The sequence below is a fragment of the Cricetulus griseus genome, assembly GCF_003668045.3.
Source record: "Cricetulus griseus strain 17A/GY chromosome 1 unlocalized genomic scaffold, alternate assembly CriGri-PICRH-1.0 chr1_0, whole genome shotgun sequence".
Lineage (NCBI taxonomy): Eukaryota > Metazoa > Chordata > Mammalia > Rodentia > Cricetidae > Cricetulus > Cricetulus griseus.
Window position 1 is genome coordinate 239,699,367 of NW_023276806.1, and position 19,405 is coordinate 239,718,771.

The 19,405-nt window shown below is 37.1% G+C and overlaps 1 protein-coding gene across 5 annotated transcripts in view; it reads left to right on the forward strand.

The window, feature by feature from the left end:
* The window catches only part of Ddx60 (DExD/H-box helicase 60), a 126,604-nt gene that overhangs the window by 50,614 nt on the left and 56,585 nt on the right, over window positions 1-19,405 (forward strand). For all 5 annotated transcript variants that reach the window (XR_004771810.1, XM_027394067.2, XM_027394068.2 and 2 more), the window contains exons 15-22: window positions 1,430-1,596; window positions 2,087-2,245; window positions 4,227-4,376; window positions 6,600-6,719; window positions 8,111-8,206; window positions 10,860-10,975; window positions 12,290-12,432; window positions 12,535-12,644. Coding sequence is in view for 4 of the 5 variants with exons in the window: in XM_027394067.2 (XP_027249868.1) it covers window positions 1,430-1,596; window positions 2,087-2,245; window positions 4,227-4,376; window positions 6,600-6,719; window positions 8,111-8,206; window positions 10,860-10,975; window positions 12,290-12,432; window positions 12,535-12,644 (1,061 nt within the window). In the remaining variant the exon portion in view is untranslated. The remainder of the gene's footprint in view (window positions 1-1,429; window positions 1,597-2,086; window positions 2,246-4,226; window positions 4,377-6,599; window positions 6,720-8,110; window positions 8,207-10,859; window positions 10,976-12,289; window positions 12,433-12,534; window positions 12,645-19,405) is intronic.

Here is a 19,405-nt window from a genome sequence, read left to right on the forward strand (position 1 = left end):
TTTCTTCTGTCCAGCAACAAGAAATTGGGCAGGACCCATTTTTAGTGGTAGAAGCAGAGACAGACTCTTAAGAAACCAAGTACTTCTAGGAAAGGTCAGAAGTTCAATGTCCTTGTGCCCATGACCACAGTTGTGACCTTTTATAACTCATTTACATTTACATGGCTCTGGCTTACTCTCCATTTGCACAGTGAAGTGTTTTCAGATTTGTGTGTGTGTGTGTGTGTGTGTGTGTGTGTGTGTGTGTGTGTGTGTGTGTCTGTGTCCACAGCTGCAGAAGAAAGCATCAGATTACCTGGATTTCCAGGTGGTTGTGAGGCATCTGACGTTGTTGCTGGGAGTCCACTTATGTAAGAGTAGTGACCACTCTCACCACTGAGCCATCTCTCCAGCACTGTCTCTTTCATGTAAAGGTACTTTCCTGGCCACCAAAATCTTATCCTCAGATATCCTTAGAACTTAGGCACAGGCCACTTGCCACAAAGAGGACCAGGAAATGCATACTTTTACCTAAGTATGTGGAATTCCCAATACCACAGAGACATAAATAAGGAATCTTGAAAACTGCATGGGGGATAGAGAAAATAAGAGTTGTAACTGCCACAGATGACCTTTTCCTTAGTTTTCATACAACCAGATTTTACTTACCCTCTACATCCACGTGGAGGGTGGATATATATTCCCTCATGAAATATCCTTCCATAAAATCTTCCTTAGCTATCAGACTCACACAATACCTTTTGTTTCTAATGCCCAGTGTGGACCAATCATGTATCATATTCTGTGTAAGTGAACTGAATGCTTCCGCAAGAAAGGTCTCTGTTTCATTTACTTGGCATCCTGTTGTACAACAGCTTTCAGTATGGGATTGGTAGTACCTGTTTAATAGGTGAGAAGGTGTACCAACTAAAAGAAAGGAGGAACCAAAACAGGTGTGAGAATGAAGAGGTTAGCAGAGGGGGCAAATAAACAGTGTGTATGATGCTAGGGAAGTGAAGATGTTGTCAAGAGTCTGGGCCTGATAGCTGGAAGAGATGCATTGCACTGCTTGAATAGATTCAGGATGGCTTACATCCAGCATTTCTCTGTGGACAATCGGGCTAAATGAATGTTGCTAGGATTATAATCTTGTTTTTAAAATCATGGGTTATTTGCTTTTAGCAGAGGAGACATGGCAATAAGAGATAGAGAAAAGCTTTATAATTCACCATAAAATTCTACAGACTTCAATTTTAATAATATTTTAAAGGTGAACTGTAAGATTTTTATCTAGTCCTTTTTATTCTCAAATATTCATTAATTGTGAGTCAGATAGTGAGTTTCATTAAGCATAGTGAAGATTGATAGCTAGCCAATTGGTCTTCGGTAATAAACATTTATTATTTTGATGGCTTTTATAACAATTTTATTATTTATATTTTGTACCAAGGTGAAACCACAAAGAACTTGAACATAGCCATTGATATGATGAAGAGAATTCACTCCTTGTTGGACAAACACTCTGAACTTCTGCAAGAAGGAGACCGAAAACTCATAGCCAGATGTCTTAAATATTTAGGGTTTGATGAGCTAGCAAATTCTTTGTATCCAACTCAGGTAACATATTGTGTTAGCTTCATTTTAACTCAGCCTTTATTTACTATACATAAGGCACCCTTCATATGTAGTCATCTCTTTTATGTTTATTTTTAATAAGAAATATCAACTTAGTTATTCCAAAAGTTGAATTAATCAAGAATTATATTTTTTTCCACAACTTGACTATAACATTAATTGTCAGATGATTTCTGTAAATTTTAAAACTAACCCAATACTAAATTCTAACAAACCATCTCAAATCTATAGTGGTGTTGGCTTATTTTAATATGATTTTTTGTATTTATATAAATTTATATATTATATAGCTTTATATAAATTTATGTAAATGTATTTATTTGTATTTCAGAAAAGTGGCAATGTCTTCATGATGTTTAAAGGGTGATTAAATTTGTTTTCGTATAGAAGAAATCCATTCATAAATGTTTCAATTATTTTTATGCCTCTGTAACTTCAATTGCTTTCAAAATAATCTTTTAAAACAATACAGGATGCAGTAGATGACCTAAAAAAGACAAAAAAGAACAAATATTCCCTTGGAATTGGGCCAGCTCGGTTCCAATTACAATATATGGGACACCATTTGATACGAGAAGAAAGAAAAGATCCAGACCCCAGGGTCCAAGATTTTATTCCTGATACATGGCAGGTAAAAATAGTTCTTATATTTTGTAATAATGTATGCATCTTGGAGTTTTTTATTGTTATAGCTCTTTCTTTCTGTGTATGTATGTAAATATTTGTATTTGTCATGGACTTCAAAAGATTGAAATATTTCATTTAAAAGTTGTTTCACTTAAAATTCATCGTTTAAAATGTCTCATTTGCACTGTTTTTCCTTCTAAAGAAATTAAAATTTTCATTTACTATGTAGGCCATTTCCTCTGTGAGGTATAAGGATGAATTTGCAAACATAGATTCAAATCATAAAGATGTCTGTGCTATACAGCTGTTTTCATTCTGTACCTGGCTTCAGGTTTTCTTTCTGTCAATAGAATTCCCTATGTAAACAATATAAATACCCAAGAACAAATTCGGGTAGGTCAAACATTAGGAAAATTGTTTATGTATTTACAGACTGTACACACTGCCATTCTGTCTATATTTCTGTAAACGCATATAAGGTAAATATTGATGGCTACAGAATTTGGGAGTAACCACTTCTGCACACATTGAAACACACACACACACACACACACACACACACACACACACACACACACACGACAAGTTGAACATTATTTAGTTATACAAATGCAATTTTGTAGGTTCAGTCTGACTGGTTGTCCCACTCAGTTCAGATTTTGTAAACCACTTGTCATTAATGTAATGAAAAACCCGAGGCAGTCTAGCTTTAATGTAAAGATGCTTATTTAACGTATAGATGCTTATTTCTGCAGTTTCAACACTGGAAATTGGATGGCTCCATTGGTCTGGCTTCCAGTGCCAGCTTGACAATAGAATGGCATCACATTGTGGTGGGACAGCCTGTGTGAGAAAGCATAACACTAAACGCAGGAATCAGGGAAAGCTAGTTGGGCCTAGGACTTGCATAACAAATCTTTTACTTACCAAGACTGTGACTCATAGTGACCTATAGACCTCTGAGTATACTCCACTTTTTAAACTTTTCAATGCATCCAAATATCTTCAACCTGGGTGCAAGATTCTAGGATTCCTGGGGGACATGAAGCCATATGCAAACTGGAACATGGACCTTTCCTTATGTTATTAATGTTGGGGTTCCTTTACAAAATGCTGAATTTCCATGAGCAAGGGACACATTACTTATTTCAGTGTAGGTTACAGGGCAGTCAAGTCTACTCCTACTTTCCATACACCTTCTAATTCTTTCACTACCTTTTCATTCTGGAGTGTGGCATTTAGGTAGGACTAGATTCACAGGGTGGGCAGGTTGGGATTTTAGAGAGCTTTCTGTTTTCTGTACTTCACATAGGTTTCCATTCTTTTGACTACTCATCATATTGATGAATAAAATCATAGGATGAAAAGATGATGCTCCCAAATAGTCGCCCATCAAGGGTAAGCAGAAAAATGGAGAATCTTTGCTGTTTTTGTGCTTCAACCATTTGCTTACTGCCATAATAATATGGGTTGGCTGGTTCCAACAATTGAATTTCTCAAAGATACTCTGTACTCCTATTAAAAACAACCTCCATAATAATAAGATCTTATTCTGACACTATTTTGAGTAATTTTTCTTTTTTATTATTATATATTCATTATACAGAAGAACATGTTAGACTGTGGTCTTTTCTTCCACGTATGTTGTGTATTATGATCACAGTTCCATCAATAAGCACACTTGCTTCACTGCCTTCCTCATTGGCTCCTTCTTTTTCCTAAGTAGTGTCCCTTTTCTGTGCAGTTCAACTTAGTCCTTTGACTCCTTTGTCACACCTACGATTCATTTCGCAGCTGCTCATAAGCAAACAGATTGCATCATTTGAGGGAATGAGTCATCTATCACGGTTTCCTTTTCGTTTTTCTGTGAGTTCTGCAGCTCTCCATCGCTGAGGTTCAGAGAAAATCATAACAGAGAAAGACTGATCTGTTTGGGTAGCATATGGCTAGTTTGGCTGACACAAATTATGATCTGACCCCTGCAGCGAGAGCTCCTGGATGTGGTGGATAACTATGAGTCTGCGGTGATTGTTGCCCCCACATCCTCTGGCAAAACCTATGCTTCCTACTATTGCATGGAGAAGGTGCTGAAGGAAAGTAATGAAGGCGTGGTGGTATATGTTGCACCAACAAAGGTAGGGATCCAGTGCATGTTGTATTTTTCTTCATTTAAGGACTTCTTCAGAAATTCTAGACTTGGTCATGTGATAGATCTGGTTCCCTTTATTTGTTTTCACTAGTTAAAAATTAATATACAAATAAATGGGCCTCATAATAGAGCTTTGTAGATAGTTTTTGGTTTTTTTGACCCTTCTTCACCATTTCCTTTGCCTATGATGTAACCCCCCTCCGCTACTCCACTTTATTTTCGTGTAGCTCCCATTCCACGTTCAAGTCACTCATATTCTATTATCTTATTTCCTTCCCCCCTTATGACCCATCTTCCCTCTCATGATTCCCTTTCTAGTTTTATGACCTTTATATACCCACTCACACCCACATTATACATACACTAAAAACTAAATTTTATGATCCAAATATAAGAGAAAATATGACATTTGTTTTTCTGAGTTTGTATTATTTTTGCTTAATATAATATTTCCCAGCTCCATCCATTTTTTCTGTGAACAACATTGTTTTATTTATATTTACATAGAATTGTGTATTTATACATTTTCTTTTTCTATTAATTTTTGATGGACATCAAGGCTGCATCTATTTCCTAGCTATTGGAATAGTGGAAATAGAGATTTGGATGTGCATGTATCTCTGTAGTAATATTAAAGACCTTGGGTATATACCCAGGAAAAGGGATATAGCTAGGTCATATAGTTTTATTTTTAGTGTTTTGGGAAAGCTCAATAATGATTTCTGTATTGGGTATACCAGTTTAAACTTTTACCCTTTCTACTACCCCCCCCCCCACTGTTAACATTTGTCTTCTTGATTTGCCTAATCTAATTGCTGTGAGATGCAATCTCAAATCTTTCTCGAGGTTTCTGTTGTTATTGAGCCATCTTTTGCTACATTTAGAGGTATAAGTTTTAGGTGTGTGTTTTTATATTTGCATATTTAGATGTACATTCCTTGACTAGTGATTTGCTTGATATTTTTATGCATGACTTTTGGTCTCTGGTACTTCTTTACTCATGACATACTTGAAGATACATTTGCCTACTTTTTTATAATGGAGGAGTTGGTCTTTTTTACTAATTGATCAACTTTTGTGTAGCACATAATACATCTTTTTTTTCTGAACCACAATGAAATATACATTCATGGATCAAGCTATTACCTTAGTTTATTTCAGTTATTCATTCCAATGATGGTATTAAAATCTTTGTGTAGTCAGAACTATTCATGTTTTCATTTGAGGGCTGTCTTCATTAGTGTTCCTATTGCTGTGATAAAATACTATGACTAAAAGAAACTTGGGAGGAAAGGGTTTATTTTAGCTTATGCTGCCACAGTACAATCCATCACTGAGAGAGTCAAGGTAGGAGCCCAAACTTGGTAGGAACTTGGATGCAGGAATTGATGCAGAGGCCATGGAGGTGTGCCTCATGGCTTGAGCATCCTGCTTTGTTACAGCAGCCAGGACCATTAGCCTAGAGTGACACTGTCCACAGTGTACTGGGCCCTCCCACATCAATTATTAATCAAAAAAGTTAGCCACAGGCTAATCTGATGGGACCAGAGCTTTCCTATTCCCAAGTGACTAACATTTGGGTTAAGTTGAGGTAAAACTAGCCAGCACAAGGAGGTTGTGTGTTCAGATACATTAAAATAACTGGCATGTCACTTTTAAATATATTTGTGCATATATTATAAACTTTACATTTTCACCTATATGGTGTGTACTCTGGGGAGTATCAAGCATTTAACAGGTGTTTGAAGGCTTATAGATTCTGCTGGCCATGCTACCTGCTCGATCCTAAGTGAGACTGTGTAGATTGGTGTTTGAAGTCAAGCTTCTGACATCTGGGTGAAGTTCTGAAATAGGAGATACCAATCTGTTTGAGCTTCTACCTGTGATAGACTCAGATTATAAATGGTGGTTATTCAATTGTTGTGCTGTATATCTCAATTTTTCTACTATAAAGGGTACATTTGCCATTTTACTTTCAGACAAATGCTTTCATTTTCTGTTTTACTGTAGGTTGTTGTTAATCAAAGAGGTTCAGAGTTTTAGTCCAACTGCTCAAAGGGTTTTTAGTGTAGAGTAGGTAGAGGAAAGGGTTTGTTAGGTTTTCCTCATTCATAGCAGAACATAGTTTTGGACATTTCCATCATTCCATTAAGTTTTGATGATCTGTGCTTTATTATGTAACTAATGCATCTGTTTCCCTGTCAACCAGGCACTTGTTAATCAGGTGGCAGCAACTGTTCAAAGTCGTTACACCAAAATTCTGCCCACTGGTGGAGCACTGTGTGGTGTTTTTACTAGGGACTATCGTCATGATGCCCTGAACTGCCAGGTTTGACACTCTATTTAATAAAATTGATGTCAGGTTATATAACAACATTATATCCTCTTGACTAGGAAGCTAACATCATCACAAGGCTTGTGAAAATTATATCCTTGAATTTGGGAAGGACAAAACTGCTTCAGAGAAAATGTAAATTTGTTTACATTCTAAAGAATGTGAAAAGTAGAATTCATTTTCTCTAAAGATGTTTTTGTTTGATTTAAACTTTTAGTTTATAGGCCATTTATCATTTTGCTTTACAGTGTGATTCAAAATGATCCAAAGATCTTTACAATCTATAAAATATTGGACAGCAATGTATTATAATTACTTTCTCTTGTTAACAGTATTCATTTTAGTTAAAAATGTTGTGTTGTAGTTAATGAATGTGTTGTATTGTTGATGAAGTTATAGTTTTCTTTATTATTGAATTTTCAGTCAATAATTATGATACCTGAAAAACAAGACATGCTTGTAGAGCATTATGTAGTATACTTAGCAGTATGCTGCCTGGATTGCTTTTCAAAGAAACATATTCAACACAACTTTTCTGTTAGTGTTAGATTTGAAAGACTCAAAGTAGGCATAATAAACTGTGCAGTGGTGGCATAGACCTTTAATCCCAGCACTTGGGAGGCAGAGGCAGGCAGATCTCAGGGAGGTCGAGGATAGCCTGGTCTACAAAGTGAGTTCCAGGACAGTTAGGACTGTTACACAGAAAAACCCTGTCTTGAAAAACAAAAACAAAAGTTGAAATTAATTGCTTTGATTCTTATATATTTTTTCTTTGTAAAGTTTTTATTTAGTTAAAACATTTCATTTATTATTTGAGAATTTTATATATGCTTGATTTGTATTCTGATCATATCCACCCATCCCCATTTTCTCCTTCCACCTCCCTTTACCCCCTGCAACCCACAGTCCTCCCAGTATCATATCTTTTTCCCCCGCAGCCACCTATTTCCAATACCTCCTCTGCAGGTTTGATTTTTTCTGCTGGTCTTGTACTACTGTGAGTTCATGAGTGGAATTGCTATGCCATGTTCAGAAGACAGCAGTTCACAATATTCTGTCCATTCTCCTGGCTCTCTTTTTCTTTCCATCTCCTTCCCTGATAGTTGGGTTGCGAAAGAGGTCAATACAGTGTCCCACTAAGGGCTGGACACATTTTAGAGGTCATAAGCAAGAATCAGCACTCAAATTTGGTATTTTACTATTCTGTCCCAGGAAAATTGAGTTTTCATGTGGTTCAAAGTAATATAACAAGTGTAATGAATCCAATTCTTAGAAGTAGCATCGGATCTTAATTATTAGAAGAGAAATTCAGGACTCACAAGTTTTACCTCTTGTAGTTTTATGCCTATGCACATGTGTTACTTCACACAACACTGTGTTTTTAGGTGCTTGTTACCGTGCCTGCCTGCTTTGAAATTCTGCTACTGGCTCCGCATCGCCAAAGCTGGGTGAAGAGGATCAGATATGTTATATTTGATGAGGTAGGTTTGATTTCACTTCTCAGGCTCTCTTCCCAGTGTTCATAAATACTGCAAGTCTTTGCTGCTTCATGACATGTGCCCCTTGGATGGGGTTCAGGTTTGGAGGTGATTTTCTTCTGAGCATTTTCCTCAGCTGAATTACCCTTCTCACTTCTGTTGTGACTCATAGTGTGCAGTGGTGAGAGCTCTGCACATGTGAGAAACCAATCTTCCTGGGGATGCTGTTGTGGAGGGAACAGAATTAAACTCATGACACATGAGTTTCCCTTGATAGAAATTCAAAATCCAGTCTGGTCTCCAAAGCAAAGGTTTGCACGCACCAGCAAATGATGCCTAAGATACAAACAATTCTGTCCATCATGATCCTTTAGGACAACTAGTGGCCTATTCAAAATATGGTTTTAATAGTCTGTTTTTAAAAAGACATTAGTGAGGAAATCCAGAGTGAACTTACTGTCCCTAAAGGGACAAGGGAAGGAAGTATTTGCTTTTGGTTCCAAAGAAGATTCTGATAGAATGGGCTACATTTCAAGCAGTGTACCTTAGTTGAAGTACACAGCAGGCTCAGGCAACCTGGGAGGGGACCAACAGAAAGAGGATCTCAGCCTGCTACCTCATCTTCTGACCTGTATTTCAAAGCTAGAGATCCAGAGGACATGGGAGGCCCGCTGAAGTATCTGTAGATCAACTTCCCTGGGCAGAGAGACTGGGGTGAAAATCGGTGTAGATGTAGACTTTCTGATGGAAGCTACTTAACGAAGTTATATGGCAGCATTATTCATTATACTTATTAACAGAGACTTAAAACATGGTAGAAAAATACATTCTTTTATTCCTGGATTTTAAACTGAAAAGAAAAAAGAAGCCTATGTTATCTAATCTTTACTTCATTTCAGTAATAATAATGGTGACAAATAATTTGTAGTTCTGGAGATTAAATTCAGGTCTTTGAAGCAGTCCACCACTGACCCAAATCCAAAACACTTTTCCTTTGTGTCATAAACTTGAAATTACCAAACAAGACATGCTTTTATTTGTTTGACTTGACTGATTATGTTTATTTATAAGTTAAGTAGTTAACTTATATATTTTGTATCCTAGGGACTTTGGATAGCTTTAGTGAAAAAAACAAGGCCATACATACATTTAGATAAAACACTCATACGTATAAATTTTATTTTTCCAAGGCAGTGTTTCTCAGTGTAGCCTTGGCTGTCCTGCAACTTATTCTGTAGACCAGGCTGGCCTTGAACTCACAGAGATCCACCTGCCCCTGCCTCCCAAGTGCTGGGATTAAAGGTATGTGTCACCACTGTGTGGCACGTGTAACATTTTAAAATATTAAAATTATAAAACAATCTAGAACACCTAGTTGTAAATTGGATTCCAAACTCTGAAAATGTATAACATTGGACACCTCAGTTCTTCCAATTTTATATGAGGGCAACCACTAAAGGTTTTGATGGCTTGTTTCTATTCTGTCAGAGCCAGAGAAAATTGCTGAATATTGCAAAGTTTAAAGTGAATATTTACCAGAATAGTATGTCATCCACCCAAGACAAAGTCAAATAGGCAGTAGTAAATATGTATATATGCATCTCTACACATTTATGTAAAACTTCTTAAGTGATAGTAAGTCTTTTAAAGTTTGTTTGCTGGGGTGGAATTTAACTTGTTACCATCATGCCCATCTAATTGAGTTTGGTCATGCATTCATTTACTCAGTCTCATTTGAGAAATGCCACCCTAGAGGCAGTCATTGTGTCAGATTTGAAGATACAGGTTAAATGAGAAAGGTAAGTCAAACCAAGGGAACACACAAATGCTTATAATCTGCCAGTAGTGCTTACTGTGAAGATCAGGAGTGTCAATCACAATTGCAACAATGACAAAAAAAAACAAAACAAACAAACAAACAAAAAAAAACAGGCAGGGGGACCACTCTTTAATGGATGGATAGTTAGCAAAATCTTTCAAACTAATGACACCAAGATGGGCTTTACAGATTAAGAGGCTATGGCTATATTTGTTGGCTTTTATTTTATTGCTAAGAATATTTTATCCAGGGGAGACAGCCATGTGAAAGCTCTGGGGTGGGAAGTGTGTGCTGAGGAACAAAGAAGTGGCTGATGTGTATGGGTGGTAGTAAGACTGAGGGTGAGTGACTTCACATGATGTTGCAATAGCAGCAGTGGGCCAAATATGCCAATCATTATGTATCCCATTAAATGCTTACATTTGTTCCACAAGGAATGGACTACATACTGCTTTTCTTTGAAGCATGTCATTTTGTCTGCACTGTCAAGATTGTAGTTATCCAATTAGGGCAATAGTCACAAAGGTGTTGTATTGTGACTGAGATTTTTTTTTTTTGATTGTCAATAGACATGGCAAGAAATACATATGCCTGAAAGAAAGTTTTGAAAACAAAATAAAAAGGAATCACAGGTGGATTGGTTAAAAATCCTAAGGAAAATTCAAGTGCCAAGATGTCCTACATCTTCATTTTTCTAATAATTCTTTAAACTTGACAGGGTTCGTAAAGGTGATGGGACATACCTGTGACCAATTTAAGATTTCATATATTATTTTAATTAACCTTTCTTAAAACTATCCTGTCAATCGAAAAAATAAAACATTCTTTTTTTTATAGGTTCATTGTCTTGGTGGAGAAATTGGAGCAGAAATCTGGGAGCATCTCCTTGTCATGATCCGATGTCCCTTTTTGGCCCTTTCAGCTACCATAAGCAACCCTGAACATCTTACTGAGTATGGATTGGGGTCTATTTTGGACAGAATGTTTATCTGTTCTGAAAGTTTGAATTTAATAATCCTTTATGGGCTTTAGAGTTACCTCAATTTCTGGTTAACTCACAGCATTCTACGAATTTTCAAGCTACTGTCTGTTTAGTTCTTTCTGATAAGTCTTGGCTACTCTCTACAAAGAAATACCCAGCACCCCAAGGGTTAGATCTACAGTTGAATAGCAAGAATTATGTAATAGCTCAAAAATAAAATGATAGTTGAATATTCATCTTCCTTTTCCCAACCCCTCTTTACTAGTATACAAAAATCAAGATGATGGAATGATAGATTCCAAGATCATCCATTTTTGTAGATGTATTTGTCTAGAAAGGGAGCAAAGTTTTTTATTAGTTGAAAGCCACACATCTTGTCATTGGTCTTGAATATTAACTACTGATAATAGCATATCCTCTAGCATCTCCCATGTGTCCTAGGTGTTTTGCATATAGTAATTTCTTAAATATCAATATTTGACATGCTACTATTTCCATTATTATTAGATAATAATATTTTTTCTATTCTATTGGTTTTAAACAGGAAAGACACGCACAGAAATATTAAATGGTTCATGCAGGATTCAGAGTTAATAGTAAGGAAGCTAGAATTTTATTTCAGGTTATGTGGCTCTAGAACTAATTCCCTTTTGTGAAAAATTTAAGACACATGAAGTTTCATGTAAGGTTTTTTCTTTGTTTGTTTGTTTTTTGAGGCAGGGTTTCTCTGTGTAGCTTTGGAGCCTATCCTGACACTTGCTCTGTAGACCAGGCTGGCCTGGAACTCACAGAGATCCACCTGACTCTGCCTCCCAAGTGCTGAGATTAAAGGCGTGCACCACCAATGCCCAGCTGTAAGTTATTTATTTATTTTTTTGCTTAAATAATGTATGAGTAACTTTTGTGTTGATTTGACCGAAAATACCTTAATAGAGGTATTGCTTTCTTTAGAATCATGTTTTAGAAGCATTTCAGCCCATCACAGTGGGAAAGGCAAGAAATGGGAGCCTGAGGTAGCAGCTTGTTCACATGGCAACAGACAGGAAGCAGAGAGAACTAGAAAAGAACCACTGGCTAGTATAACCTTTGTGATGGCAAATGTTGGTTGTCAATTACTCTTCCAAATCTCACTGCTAGTTACTGAGTTCTGTTATGCAGTTTCCACCTTCTAATGGCTCCACAGATTTCAAAAATAATACCAAAGACTGGGGACCAAGCATTTGAAACATGAAAGATTAGACACATTACTGATTGAAATCTTAAGTAATATGTCTAATTTTTAAAGGTGGCTCCAGTCAGTAAAGAGGTACTGGAAAAAAGTAGACAGTGAAATGGGAAAATTAACTTTTACCAAAAGAAATGCTGGCTCCCGTGGCAGTCATCACAAAGACCAAGTGCAAGCAAGACAGTCATACAAAGTTAGACTTGGTATGTATGCTCTTCTTTTCAATTGGTTTGGCTATTTTGCTTTAAAATTATTCCACTGATCACATTTCTGATAAATTGGGAACCATGTCTTTTCCCTTTCAGTGCTCTATGGAGAGAGATACAATGATCTAGAGAAGTATTTATGTTCTGTGAGACAGGATGATGTTTGCTTTGATCATTTTCACCCATGTGCTGCACTAACCACAGATCACGTAAGTCACAACCTTTGCCACAGTTGTTCTATGTAACAGCACTGTCTGGCTTTGAACTGAAAATATAACACTGTGCAGAATGTATCCAAAGTGCAGCCTGGTGCTAGAATGAATGAGGAAATACTACGGCTTTGATTTAAAAATGAACAGTAGTTTCTAGTTTCCAAACTTTGTAGCACGAAAAATAAAAGACCCAGAGACAGATGCAGTAGTTCAAGCTTCAAGTTGAAGATCCGAGAAGCAAAGCAGCCAAGCCAGTGGATCTTACCTTTACCAAACTGAAAATGCAATCCTGACTCCATGAATCCTCAGAGGCAAAGAGCTCTGAGTTCCTGTCTCCTATTCCTTATATTCTTTTCTCTGCCCAGCCATATCACTCCCGTCTCCACCTCCTCAGGGCTGGGATTACAGGTGTGTGATCCCAAGTGTTGGAATCAAAGGTGTGAGCTGTGCTACTCTTTACTCTACTGTAGGCCATGGTGGCCTTTAAGTTAGATACATCCATCTCCCTGTTTCCTGAGTCCTGGGATTGGATATCTGCCACTACTGCCTGGCTGTATGGCTTGTTAGTATGACTTCTGGGGTTAAAGGTGTTTATCACCATTGTCTGACCTTTATGGCTTGTGGCTGTCTTTGCTTTCTGTACCCTCAGGAAAGTGTTAATAAATCATAAATAATATATCACAAATAGTTTCTTAGTGTTATGATGCTATGAAGATCCTCAAAGTTTAAAAACTACTAAACACTTTAATTTGATGATTTTGTTAGTTTGGGGAAATTATTTCTGCCTGTCTTTCCTCACTAGCTCACTACTGCACCACTTACTAAGTGTCAAGGACAGGTCTTAACCTGTCCTCTCAGTGCAGCAGTAGCCTTGTGTGGATAAGCCTCACACATGGGAGCATGACTAATGTGTGTGATCTCAATCCAGGAACGCATGCTTCCCATTGCCCTAACAATCAAGTTGTGGCTCTGTGGTAATGAGTCAGCAGAGTAGAGACCTTGAAACAATGCCAATGGGCTATTTAATGGCTAGTGGGGGATACTTTCTGAGATATTTCCTGCATATACCTGCTTTTTCCCCTTCCACTCCCTTGAAAGGATCATTTAAACTTGCATTAGCCCTTAAAATGATAGCCATTCCTTCATCATCCTTCCAAGACCTGGAAAATAAAGTATTTTCTCCATTCTGATACTACATTGTGGCTCCCTAGTTATAATTCTATTCCTTAAACAGCTTTTCTGGACTTCCTCAGAAAGGGCTAAGCACATGGCCCTTGAAGGCTAGTATCTTTCAGGGGCTCTTTCTACTCTATATTACCTTTACTGAATTTTGTTTTTGTTTTTGTTTTTGTTTGGAAGCCTTCATGCTATACCCTGTTCATTCTAAATGCCAAAGGCTAATGCCTGGATCTTGATTTTTATGTTGAAGCTCTTAAAATGTGGAGCCTTTTAAAGAATTTCATTGTGGCTCTCTCAGCTGGTAGGTAAACTGCACAGTACTTTGTGTTTCTTTGCTACCAAAGCCAGATTACCACTGAACCTTCACCACTTGCCTTTTAGTGTTCTGAAACCATTGCTGCAGGATGAATTTCATGTCCTGCCAGTTACTAGCACAATGCTGTATGAATACTGGCTGCTTTTTAAAGGGTAGCTGATTGGAATTATGTTTGTAAAATATTCACACATTTCACCTCTTTTAACCATTACAGTTGGATGATAGAGTTCCTACTAGGTTTTATTTTACAAATAATGTAAGTGAGACATAGACGTCTATGTCACTATGATAACACTAAGTAAATGATACAGACCAGCCATAATCTAAGATGTATTGATTAATTCCATGTTGATATGAAAGCTTTGTCTATCACATATAGTAGTGCACCATACATATTATGTATACATGCTCACATACAACATATGCTAATGTATATCATACATTCATGAATATGCTCATATATATTATATGCTCATGAATATGCTTATGTATGCCATATATCCATGAACAACACTGTAGCTGAATGCTTTTTTTTTCTGTTTTGTCTGTTCCTGCTGCACTGGTTTCTTACTAGCTGTCAGTCCCCACAGCCACTTAGGAAATGACTCAGAGGCTAGTATTGAATGTAATTGCTTGGCTGATGGCTCTGGCTTATTAATGGCTAGCCCTCTCTTATAAATTAATCCATTTCTACTAATCTGTGCATTACCACATGGCCAAGGAGCTATCTCTGTTATGGCATGTTTCTCCTTAGGCTGTTGCTGACAGCTCCAATTTCTCTTGAGGCTGCCCCTCTTCTCCTGTATATCTGTTTTGGATTTCCCACCTAGCTATATTCTGCCTTGCCATAGGCCAAAACAGTTTTAATTATTGACCAATAAGAACAATATATATTCACGTTGTACAGACAGACATCCCACTTCATACCACATGATAGTATTTGGCTGACTATTGCAATGACTTCCAAAGGCAATGAAATGAATCTGAATATGAAATTTTTGTAGTAAAATGTTTGTGAGGAAACCTTATCTTCTTAGTGGTAATGGCCCAATTCAAACTCCAAATTCAACTGAAATAAGGGAGAAATCCTATGCTTTAATTTATACTAAGAATATAGATTTAGGCTAGCCATCAATAATAAAGAAATCCCTTTGTTCCCTCCCTCTCTTCATCTCTTCCTCTCTTCCTTTTCCCTTCCTTTCTTCCTTTTCCCTTCACTGCCTTTCTGAAACTTGCAGACTGTCAGACATTTTCAGCATTACCCAGTATCTTTTAAAAACAGCACAGCACTGTAAAAATGACTTGTACTGTATAAAGTTGTTAAGGCACGTTATCTTTAAGCAGCCTCAAGTATACTGGCTCAGTGCTGTCTCCAAGTGCCTCCCCTCTCTGCTTAGTAGCTATTAATGGAGTAACTGGAAAGCAATAGAGTAGCTGCAGTGTGCTCTGACCCTATGTGACTTCCATAAAGGTCATGTTGTATGAATCTTAACATCTTTAGAACTTGGTAGCAAGGCTATAGAGTAAATGTTAAGCTTAGGCATGGCTAAATTAATTTTAACAACCACTTGCAAAACATGCACTCACATAGGACATTTCCTATGAAAGGAAAACAGAAATGAGTGTAAATTCCAAATGTGTAAATAATTCTGAACATTTTTATTACACTAAGATTAAATGAAAGAACTGAATGGCTTAAAAACACCCGAAAATATGATAAATTGTAGTACATAAGGAGAAGAGTCATCTGTCTGTTTCCTTGATGGCTGTGTCAGAAAAAATAATTTCCAAAGCAAGAGATAGGAGAGTACAAATGATCTGTCCTAAACCCAGCAGAAGGAAGGGATCACCAGTGAGGGATTGCCCTCAGCCTTACATGTCTTGTTTCTGGCAAGCTGCAGCCTTGTTTGACCTTTGCCATCAATTATCATGCCATCCAGGCACAGCTGCTGCTGTCAGTCCCAGGAATCACTTGAAAGAACTGCCATCTCTTGCTCAGTGGATTGATTGTTAAGATCACCCAGGTACTGGGGACACTTGCATTTACAAAATAACCAAAGGACCACTCTTTAGTGTTTACTGTTACTCCTCTTTGTTCTCTGTCTCAATTGGTTCAGGTTTTGCCTGTTTGCCAGTTTGCCAGTTTGTAGTGGCAAACATCTAGACTGAATTCCAGCATGGACCACAGAGGTGTTAAATTCCTTAAAACTTACGGATTATGAATTTATTGATTAATAAAACATATTGATGGATGATGCAGCAACTCTGTGCCAGATATATGGCTAAGACTCATATTTATTACCTAGTTTATTTATTTATTTGATTTTTATTTATTCCTAAAATGAATTTTAAATTAGCACATGAAAACAAACGATGAATTTACACCTGAAAATATCTGGCTTTCTGAAGTCTGTCAAAAATATTTGAAAGTTTTCTTCAGATATATTTTATAATCCATATGGGTTCAACCTGTTCATTTAAAGTATCTAAAATGAACAAGGAAATTCACATATACATTATCATTATCCTTCTCTATAGAAGGTAGAAACAGAAGCAATTTGAATTTTCCTATAACACTTTTCATTTAAAAATAATAAGGATATAAGTACGATGAAATTTTTGAATTTTTAAAATAATTTATTCAGTCTTTTAAATTTCACTTTACATTCCAACCACAGTTCTCCTTCCCACCCCTCATCCCACCCCCTCCTGACCTTTCCCCCAAGGTCACCCCCAGTTCACTCCTCCTCATGAGGAGTTAACAAAGTCTGGCACAATACCTTGGGACAGGACCAAGCCCCTCTCCCATGCATCAAGGCTGAGCATGACATTCCAACATAGGGAATGGGATCCAACTATTTAGCTCATGTATCATGGTCCCACTACCAGGGGCCCCTCAAACAGTCCAAGCTTCACAACTGTCTCCCACATATTGGGGACCTAGTTTGGTACCCTGGAGTCTCCCCAGTGGTCAGTTTAGAGTTCATGAGTTTCCAGGAGCTTGGTTCAGCTGTCTCTGTAGCTTTCTTCATTATGGTATTAACCTACCTTGCTCATATATTCATTCCCTCCTCCCTCTTTCATCTGGAGTTTCAGAGTTCAGTGTGGTGCTTAGTTGTGGATCTCTACATTTGTTTTCATCAATTACTGGATGAAGTCTCTATGACGATAGTTAGGATATTCACCAATCTTATTACAGGGGTTCAGGCATCCTCTCCACTATTGCTAGGAGTATTAGTTGGGGTCATCCTTATGGATTCTTGGGAATTTCCTTAGCACCAGGAGTCTCCCTAACCACATAGTGGCTCTCTCTATTAAGACATCCCTTTCACTGCTCTTCCACTACATCCATGCCCATCCTTGACCATCCCTTTCTCTCATGTTCTCATTCCATCCCCTCCACATTACCACCCTCATTTACCCAGTAGATCTGATCCACTTTCCCTTCCAAGGGTGATCCATGTGTCCTTCTTAGGGTTCTCCTTGTTACCTAGCTTCTCTGGTTATCCTTTGCTTTGCATCTAATATCCACTTATGAGTGAGTACATACCATGTTTGTCTTTCTGAGTCTGGGTTACCTCACCCAGGATATTTTTTTCTAGTTCCATTCATTTGTCTGAAAATTTCATGAGGTCCTCATTTTTTTTTAAACACCTGAGTAGTGCTCCATTGTGTAGATATACCACATTTTCTTCATCAGTTCTTTGGTTGAGAGGCATCTATGTTTTTTCCAGGTTCACTGGTTCTTGAGGTAGCTTGATTACCAATTTTCTTAGAAAATGCCATACTGGTTTCCAAAGTGGCTGTACGAGTTTGCACTCCCACCAGCAGTGGAGGAGTGTTCCCCTGACTCCACATCCTCTCCTACATAAGCTGTCCTCAGTATTTTTGATCTTAGGTAGGTATAAGATGGTATCTCAGAGTCATTTTGATTTGCATTTCTTTGATGATTAAGGATGTTTAACAATTCCTTAAATGTCTTTTGGTCATTTGAGTTTCTTCTGGTAAAAATTTTGTTTAGCTCTGTACCCCATTTTTCAATTGGGTTTTGTGTTTTGATGTCTAGTTTCTTGAATTCTTTATATATTTTGGAGATTACCACTTTGAGTTGTTGAAGATCTTTCCTATTCTGTAGGTTGCCATTTTGTTTTTTGACAGTGTCCTTTGCCTTACTTTTCAGTTTCAGGAGGTCCCATTTATTGATTGTTGTTCTCAGCATCTGTGCTACTGGTATTATATTTAAGAAGTGGTCTCCTGTGCTAACCATTCAAGGCTACTTTCCACTTTTTCTTATATCAGGTTCCATGTAACTAGATTTATGTTGAGGTCCTTGATCCACTTGGATTTGAGTTTTGTACATCGGGATATATATGGATCAATTTCTAATTTTCTACTTGTTGGCATCCAGTTATTCCAGCACCATTCGTTAACCATGTTTTCTTTTTTCCATTGTACCATTTTGGCTTCTTTGTCAAAAATCAGATGTGTGTGGATCAACGTCAGGGTCTTCAATTTGATTCCATTGACCCTCATATTTGTTTTTATGCCAATACCAAGCTGTTTTTATTACTATACCTCTATAGTAATAAACTTTGAAGTCAGAGATAGTGATGCAACCAGTAGTTCCTTTATTGTATAGAATTGTTTTAGCTATTCTGTTTTTTTCCATATGAAATTGAATATTATTCTTTCAAGGTCTGTGAAGATTTGTGTTGGGATTTTGATGGAAATTGCAGTGAATCTTTTAATTGCTTTTGCTATTTTTATTATATTGATCCTACATATCCAAGAGCATGGAAGATCTTTCCATTTTCTGATATCCTCTTCAATTTCTTTCTTTAGGGACTTGAACTTTCCTCTTAGTACTGCTTTCAAAACATCCCATAAGTTTGAGTATATTGTGTCTTCATTTTCATTGAATTCTAGGAATTCTTTAATTTATTTTGTTATTTATTCCTTGACCCAGGGGTGATTCCATTGGTAATTATTCAGTTTCCATGAGTTTGTATAGGCTTTCTGGAATTTGTGTTAATGTTGAATTCTAACTTTAAGCCATGATGATTGGATAAGATATGGGGGTTATTACAATTTCTTTTTGTATCTGTTGAGATTTGCCTTGTGACTGAGTATGTGGTAAATTTTAGATAAGGTCCCATGGGTTGCTGAGAAGAAAGTATATTCTTTTGTGTTTGGGTGGACTGTTGTATAGATGTCTGTTAAGTCCATTTGAGTTATAATGTCTGTTAGAGCCCTTAAGTCTGTG